This window comes from Sminthopsis crassicaudata, chromosome 1 (assembly GCF_048593235.1).
Source record: "Sminthopsis crassicaudata isolate SCR6 chromosome 1, ASM4859323v1, whole genome shotgun sequence".
NCBI classification, from domain to species: Eukaryota; Metazoa; Chordata; class Mammalia; order Dasyuromorphia; family Dasyuridae; genus Sminthopsis; species Sminthopsis crassicaudata.
In genome coordinates this window covers 371,756,167-371,764,470 of record NC_133617.1, presented here as the reverse complement: position 1 = coordinate 371,764,470, position 8,304 = coordinate 371,756,167, and the positions used below count along the sequence as shown (strand labels likewise).

At 49.4% G+C, this 8,304-nt stretch overlaps 1 protein-coding gene across 2 annotated transcripts in view; it reads left to right on the top strand.

Annotated features, from left to right (window-relative positions):
- Positions 1-1,175: 1,175 nt before the first annotated feature.
- Positions 1,176-8,304, top strand: part of SMAD7 (SMAD family member 7) — a 33,641-nt gene continuing 26,512 nt past the window's right edge. For both annotated transcript variants that reach the window (XM_074279348.1, XM_074279347.1), the window contains exons 1-2: positions 1,176-3,862; positions 5,202-5,255. In XM_074279348.1, the coding sequence (XP_074135449.1) occupies positions 3,211-3,862; positions 5,202-5,255 (706 nt within the window). In that variant the 5' untranslated portion in view covers positions 1,176-3,210. The remainder of the gene's footprint in view (positions 3,863-5,201; positions 5,256-8,304) is intronic.

Sequence of the window (8,304 nt, the reverse complement as noted above, 5' to 3'; positions counted from 1 at the left end):
TCATCGTCCATGTCACTAAGCGTGTGCTGCGTATTTTTTCCTATAGCGCCATACACTGCGGGGCAGCCGATTAACTTTAGGTTAAGCCGCGGGGAGGAGGGGTTTGGATGTGGCGTCTATAGATTTACTCCCGAAATCAGACATTTCCAGGTCTCCTTCGCCCGCAGCGCCCCTCCCTCCATTCACCCAGCTCTTCGCGCGGGGAGTTGCCAAGATCAGGGCAAGCTCCACTCTACACATCCCAACCCTACACACATTCCGGAGCTGTTCACAATACACACTTCCCCTGTAATCACCGAAACAAGAGCGCGGGGGGAGCGAGAGGACTGAGGTCACATTCTCGGCCGGCCCCCACCCCTGGGCCGGAGCTTTGCCCGTTCCCCTCCGGGACAGACTTCCTGGGGCTTCGGTCGAGTCCCGTTTTAAATGTCTTCTTAAAAGAAGGCAGAGATCCCCCTCCCCCCGCCTCCCTCCGGAGGCTGCTGCTCAACAAATCCAGTGGATCTCACGGTCGGGACTCAGGATCTCTTTAAATGAATGAAGTGCGGGGGAGGGGGGGAGAAGATGGGGCGGGGGCGTGTGTGATACAACCCTGCATAGTACGGGGGCGATCTACACCCAGTCCTGCTGATGCGGCCCCGTTCTCGACTTTTTTTTGTTTTCCTTAAAAAATGTCTTTGCGGTCCCTCTTCCAGCCGGCTTCATTTTATATACATAATATAAGTGAGGTATATGTGTATGTCTATATGGAGATACCTATACGCACGCACACATACAGGGAGCCTTTTTTCCTCTCCACCTCCTCTTTTCTTCCTTTCTTCCTCTTCTCAGTTTCTCTTTCTCCTTCTCTCTTCAGAATTAAGGAGCAGGGAGTAGGAAGGGAAGGGGGGGGGTAAGGAGAAGAAAAAGAAATAGCTTTTAGAAACCCGATCTGTTGTTTGCGAAACACAATCGCTTTTTTTTTTTTTAAAGCGACAGGGTGTCTAGACGGTCACGTGTCCAGGCCGGAGCCGGGCGCGCCACTGCGCAGTGGAACCAGCGAAGCAGAGAGCCAGGGAGAAGTGGGAGGGGGGTGTGGGGGAAGGAGCTGGAGCAGGAGGAGGAGGAGGAGGAGGAGGTGGAGGAGGAGGGGCGGGGGAGGAGGAAGAGAAGAAGGGGGGAGGTTGGGAGAGAGGCAGGGAGAGTGTGCTGGAGGCGGCGAGCTTTAGACACACACACACACACACATACATACATACATACACACGCTTACACGGGAGCTAGGTCCGCGAGTAGAACGAGGTGAGAGCCAATACAGGCGGGAGGCAGGAGCTGTTCGGATCCCTCTCTGCCCCCTCGCCCCGCCGGAGTCCTATCCTTCCCTCGGGATCGCAAAGCACCGGAGCCTGGCCCCAGAAGCCAAAGGCAAAGACTGAGAAGAAGGACACCCCGCATTTAAAAAAATTCCCTCTGCCTCCTGCAAGGCAAAGCCTGCTGGTCCCCTCCCTCCCAGAAGAAGGAGGAAAAAAAGGGAGGAGAAACAGGAGAGAAGAAGGGAGCCTAAGCTTTTTTCTCGCCGCTCGCTGCCCGGCGCATTAGGAGGAAAATAAAAGTCGGAGAGGCCAGAGGAGAAGAGAAGGAGGCGGAAAGTAAGCAGCCACCCTCGAGGGAGCCCCGAGCCCAGACAAGCGACTGCCTGCCGTGCTTTTTTTGATCTTTCCTCCTCCTCCTCCTCCTTCTCCTCCTCCTCCTGCTTGCTTGCGTGTCTGCAGCCGAGACGAGGAGCCTGGGCGAGAAGCAACCCCGGGAGGAGGAAGACACGGCTGCAGTAGCGTTTGCTAGAGAGCCAGCCAGCCTGCGAGCTAGAGAGCGAAGCCGACGCCAGTCTCACCTCCTGTCAGCCTCGGCATCACCCCCCTCCGATCTGTTTTTTCTCTCGTCTCCCTCCTGCCAGCAGTGGGGCCTGGAGGAAGTGGGGACGGGGTCGGGGCGGGGGGAGCGAGGCTATCTCGGAGATCCACCTCGAGAAAACCCGGAGAGCCAGTGAGGGCGGGCGTATTTTTTTGGAGGAGGGGGAAGTGGGTGGCTTTCCCCACCTCTTTTTTCGCTGGGGTGTACCGAGTAGGAGGTAGGAAAGACGAGAGACTCACTTAAAATAATCAGACGAGCATGGTGGAAGCAGCCGATTCAAAGCTTTCTTTGGATTAAAAAAAGACAGATATACATTTATGTATATATCTTTGGCAGAAGAAAAGAAGAGGAAGACGAAAGGAGCTCCTGGAAGAAAAAAAAGGATGATAACTCGTGGATATATTTTTTTTCCACCAAATTTTTTTTGGTGATACTTTGTAAACGTCTTTTTTTCCTTCCTTTAAAACAAACAAACAAAAAAACTCCAACACAACCGGACGTCTCCAGGGCTGCGCCTTGCGGTGGTGATTGTTTTAAATTTTTATTTAGAATATTTGGGCTTTTCCCCCTGTTTTTTTATTGAAAAATAATTCTTTGACCAGGCACCTCATGCGGGTTGAAATTCACTTTCTTCCCCTCCCCCGAACCTTCGCGTGGATGGAATTCGTGGAGATCCGGTTACTAAGGATATAGTGCAAAAAAAATTAAATCGCGTGCCTGCTTTTTTTTTTTTTTTAATTGCCAGCTTCTCACCCCCAAATTAAGTTGCTTAGAGGAGAAAAGAGCATTTTCTCTGGATTCAATCAAGGAAACAAAACCTTAATTTTCATTCTCCGGAGATTCTGAGCCTCAGTAAGGAGCTGAGGCTGGAGGTGTTGACATTCAAAAGCTACTCCTCTTCTTTCAGCGTTTGGGGGGCTGTGCGGAGAGAAGGGAAAACTATTCCTCGCGAACCCCCGGTTTTCCTGGCTTTTTCTTTGTACCTTCCCTTGGTCGGCTCGGTCTGTTTCCTCCGCGGGGCCGGACGAGACGCCCTGAATCGGGTGCCAGTGGAGCGGGGTGGGGAAGCCGGAGAGGAGCGGTCCCTCCCCTGCCAGGCCCCCCCAAACCCCTCCACTCCCTCCGGGCTCCGAGAGACTGGCGCATGTTACGGAGCGTCCCTCCGGCCACTGCCGCTCCTGCTCGGGCTCCTGCTGCTGCTGCTGCTGCTGCCGCCTGCGACTGCTGCCTCAACTCGGCGCCCAAATTCTTCATGGTGTGCGGAGGTCATGTTCGCTCCTTAGCCGGGGAACGACTTTTCTCCTCGCCTCCTCGTCCCGCATGTTCAGGACCAAACGATCGCTGCTCGTCCGGCGTCTCTGGAGGAGCCGTGCGCCCGGCGGGGAGGACGAGGAGGAGGGCGCAGGAGGAGGCGGAGGCGGAGGAGGAGGAGGGGAGCCGAGGGGGGAAGGGGCGACGGACAGCCGGGCGCATGGGGCTGGAGGAGGAGGCGCTGGTAGGGGTGGCTGTTGCCTGGGCAAGTCGGTCAAAGGTGCCAAAGGTCACCACCACCACCATCACCACCACCCCTCTCTGGGCGCCGGCGCGGCCGGGGGCTCGGAGGCGGAATTGAAGGCGCTGACCCACTCGGTGTTGAAGAAACTGAAGGAGCGGCAGCTGGAGTTGCTGCTGCAGGCGGTGGAGTCCCGCGGGGGCACCCGCACCGCCTGCCTCCTCCTGCCGGGCAGAGTGGACTCCAGGCTGGCGCTGGGGCACGGGCCCCCCGCGTCCCCTCTCCAGACTCAGCCTGCCCAGCCGCCGTCGCCGCCGCCGTCTTACTCGCTCCCCTTGCTGTTGTGCAAAGTGTTCAGGTGGCCAGATCTCAGGCATTCCTCGGAAGTCAAGAGGTTGTGTTGCTGTGAATCTTACGGGAAGAACAACCCGGAGCTGGTCTGCTGCAACCCTCACCACCTTAGTAGGCTCTGCGAACTAGGTAAGGAGTTTCCCCTCGCTTCCCCCGGCCCCGGGATGGAGCGAACAGCTTTGGAACGTAGAGTTTTTGCAGCTGTGACTGCATGCTTTGCACCGGGCATAGCTAGTGGGGAGAATGTTTATAATGAGGATGCATTGCGGGGGAACCCCGGGAAGGTCCTGGACTGAGCTCTACTGTCTTCCTTTTCTCCGCTGCTCAGGCCCGTGAGTGTGACTTGGAGCGATTTTATTAATGCAAATCATTTCAAAATTAGAGCCCCAAAAAGGGGGAAAGTGGAAAAAAAAGTTGTCTTTGCTCCCACTTGCCCTCCTCCCCCCTTAAGAGAAAGGAGTGTGAGATGTCTGAGGATGCAGACTAATTGATTCCAAGAGAAGTGGAAGTGTTCCGAATGACGTGACTCTCCTAGCCCTTGGTAAATAAGGAAAGTCAAGTCTGATCTGTGTGACTGGGCTACGGGGCTTGCAAAGGCAGCTGGGGGGGGGATTAAAAAAAACCAACTGCATCCAGATTCTACTATAGATTTCCATCTGGATTGAGGAAAGAACAAGAAGCCGCTTGGACATTGGGATTCCAATTTCCCCCTCCTTTTTTCCAAAAGGGAGGGAGAGTCCATGCAATTATAGACTCTGGTTTTTATCAATGACATTTGTTGCCCCTTTACAGAGATGTAGTCCGAAAGGATCCTCCATACGATAAATGTACGCTGTCATTCAGTCCTCTACTCCCTCCCCCATTGTCGCTTTTGGTGTTCGAGGGGGCATACGGATTTTGGAGAGTTTTTCCATGTAAAACCTCCTTTCCCCTGAAGCAGTCCCAGAGTTTTGCGCAGCTCCTAGAAACTTAGAAACTTTCTTGTTCTTGGGTGGTTGGGCTGTGAAGTGGATATCGGCCGGGAGCAGGCAGATCGATAGAAATTTTTTTTTTTTCTTTGTGTGGATGGGTAACTGGGGGAAGGATGAGTGCAGGGTTACGGGGAGGCTTGAGAGTGAAGGGGGATTTTCTTTATTTCCCTTTTTTCTGTGAAATGTTCTACGTGCTGCTCGGGAGGATTATCCTGCAGTCTGAGTCCGTGGTGATTTCCAGGGCTGGAGTGTTTCAGCTGAGCCAGGGAGGCCGGATCAGACAGTCAGGGTAGCAGATAGCAGCGAGTCTGGCGCCAGGCGGCCTCTTTTGTTTATCTGACAGCAAAATATCAAGGCAATCGCCGCCTCCCGGCCCTGCCTCCAACCCCCAGAGCTAAGACAAACAGTTTTGCTAAAAGAATGCCACTGTTATCATAAGTTTCTATCTCTTTTTCTCATGGCTCTGCCTTATTTTCTCTTTACTTTTTTAATTCCAGAGTCTCCCCCTCCTCCTTACTCCAGATACCCAATGGATTTTCTCAAACCAACTGGTGAGTAAGATGATTTTTAAAGTACACTTACTGTCTTTGGAATAGAATAGTTAAGCCGGGTGTGTAGTAAGGGCAGCAGGGAATCGTTACGCTTGTTGAGTATAGAATGTGTTCCTCATTTTTGCAAGTTTGGGTTTTTCCCGGCAATTTAGAGCTGAGGGCCTTTTTTTTTTTTTTTTTTTTTTTTTTTTAAATTATGTTTGGTTTTTAGACTTATATTATTTCGTTCCTTCGAAGTGTTTTGGCACTCCGAGACTTAAAAGTTTTTAAATGCATGGGATGTGATATGCACCAGAAAGTGTCAGGGAATCAACAGGTAACAGGTTGTTAGAAGAATTCACAAATTTCTAAAATGCCAGGACCCAAAGGGGCACACGGGGGAAGAGAAACGATCACAGACTCCAGCACTTTTCTTTTTGATGGATACAGTTTGTAAGCAAAGTGGCCAGAGGAGATGTTATTTTCTACATTTGCAAAAGTGATTTGTAGTCCAGTTAAGTCTTTAGGAAAACAATAATAACAAAATCCTTCCCCTTTTTCATGTGTTCCTTCCTATCCCTAGTCACCTGTAAGTCAGTTTTCTCCATGTTTTCTTAAGAATTCTTGGTGGGGGCCGTAAAAGTTTCTCAGCCTTCTCCCTGCATGCCTGTTGCTTTATAATTGAATGGCAGGATGCCAGGGCAGAAGCCCATTTGAAGCTGGCACCAGCTCTGTTGCGGTTGTCTGCATAAACTTCTGGTTGGCAGCAGGCTTGGCCGTGTGGAGATAAGTAGGACTGGCATTGTAGAAGGAGAGAAGAGCAGGGGAAATAAGAATGGTGGATAACATCAGGGAGGAGTCCCAGTTTCGTGGAGCCACTTCATATCTCTCTGAAGATTAATTGGCTAAAAGTATTGATTGTAGCACAGTTTTCCTTGTGCTTGTGTCCCAGGCTGGGAATTTTTCAAGCTTTTACTTGAACAAATGTATGTATATGTGAGAAAAGGATTCCTAAGATCTGAAGAGGGGCAGAATTGGGGGAGGGGGAAGCCAACCTCTTTGGAGGTCTCAAAGAGTCCTCTGAGCATCTTTTAACCTTCTGGAATTAAAACAGCTCCACCACATCATGCGTTTTGTCTGATGGAACTTCTAATTAAAAGTTTTGCTGAGGCGTAGTCATGAATGAAAATACTTTAATGAACAGTGTTCCTGAAGCCCAGATTCCACAGCTTGGGCCTCCTCCTCCTGATCTCCCTCAAGTTAGAGAGGCGTTCCTCCCCTCTAATAAATGGCCTACAAAGCATGTGATATTTTGCTTTCGATTTACAAAATGCAGATAAATGGTCATTAATGAGAAGATAACTCAGAGCAGCATTGTATTCTTTAAAGTGTTAACTGAAATTCATGTCTCCGATTTGCCAAAGAAGGTTATTTGACTGAATTTCTAAGTGCCCAAGAATCAGGGGGTAGTGTGATATAATGGGAAAAGCTGTGGACTTCTGTTAACAGACCAGGATTCTCATCCCTCATATGCCCCATACTTGATTTGTGACATTGTGCTAGGAATTCACCACTGAACCTCAATCTCCTCATCTGTCAGAAGACTAGATCACTAGGTCAATGATTCTGTATTTAAAGTCCATGACCTTGTTTTTCAAAAATAATTCCGATAAGTATACTTTAGTAGAATTGGGATTTGTTCCCATTGTTAGTTTATATATATATTTTTTCTTTAAGAGCGTCCTTGTAAGAGAGGATACCTAAGTTTCTGATGCCTGCCAAAGAGGTCCTTGAAACAAAACGTAAAGAACGCTTGGTGTTGTCTCTTCAGTTTTCCTTCTAACTCAGATTATTTTTTCCTTCTTAGCATTAGATTTATGGACACTTTGCTAATGTATCCCACTCATGCTTTTTCTTGAGGTTATGAGGTTTGCTATTTTTTAATTAATAAAATTTAGCATCACCATTTGACCTTAGTGTGCCTCCTCCTTTTGCAAAAGGGCAAACTAACATCTTGAAACTTCTAAGGAAGGGCAGCTGCCCGAATAAACCTTTAGAAAAGGAGTGATCGCCTGCCTGTGTATAGGCATCTTGCAAAAAGACTAGGATAAATCTATTAACTGGATTTGAGTATCCAATTTGCTTTGCCAGTACCTCATTTTCAGTTAGTGGAGTGATACATTTATTCATTAGCAAGTGTTGACATTAGGTAGCAAAATGTGTGTAAACAGACAAGCCACAAGAACATGAATGGGCTACTTTGGAAAGGGGGGGGAAAGAGTTCTCAAGATTAGCCAATAGGAAATCAACTCTGCTAATCGGAAACTCAAAAACAATTGGTTATTCACCCAAAAAGTTTTCAGAAAAAGAGGGAAAGAGTGGGTGAGAGAGTTGGAGGGGGGAAGGAGAGAAGGGAACGCATTCCATATGAATTTGGGGGCAGTGACAGTGAGGAGGGGAAGCCCCAGATGAAAGGGTCTGTCACTGTAAATGGCCATTAAAGGGGCATGCAGTTCTGGGACGGAGCTGACCTTTTACTGACAGCTCTTGGGGAGTGAGTGAAGGGACACAGAGACAGAAGGGGAGGAGAACTGGCCTGCTCAGGCTGTCCCCGGGTTTCATCAACACCTTGTATATTCCTGAGTCTCTTTGACCTGGGAATTTCATTCTCCCACATTCTTAAGTTTCTAAGCCCTAGGTTGAATTTGTTTGTCTTAGGTTACTAGGTGAGAACGAGGAACACGGTTTTACAATGGAAAACTGTTAAAATCATAACCAGTTTAACAACTAAGAGTCCCTACCCTGGAGACTCAGGCTTGGGAAGAGGATGTTGGGGGGTGAGGGGGAAGGGTTGGGGCCCTGGCTAAGGCAGGCAGACAGGCATTTCTTTGGAAGACCTATAGGCATCTAGGCTGGGGAAAGCCATTTTATTGCTATAGTTAAAAAATAATCAACTGCAGTTCACAAATGCTAGAGTACAGGGCAGCTTCTGTTGGTGTCCAGTTTTCTGGCCTGTGTTGGGGCAGTCAGCATTTATATGTAGCACTTTTAAATTTCGACCACATTTGTT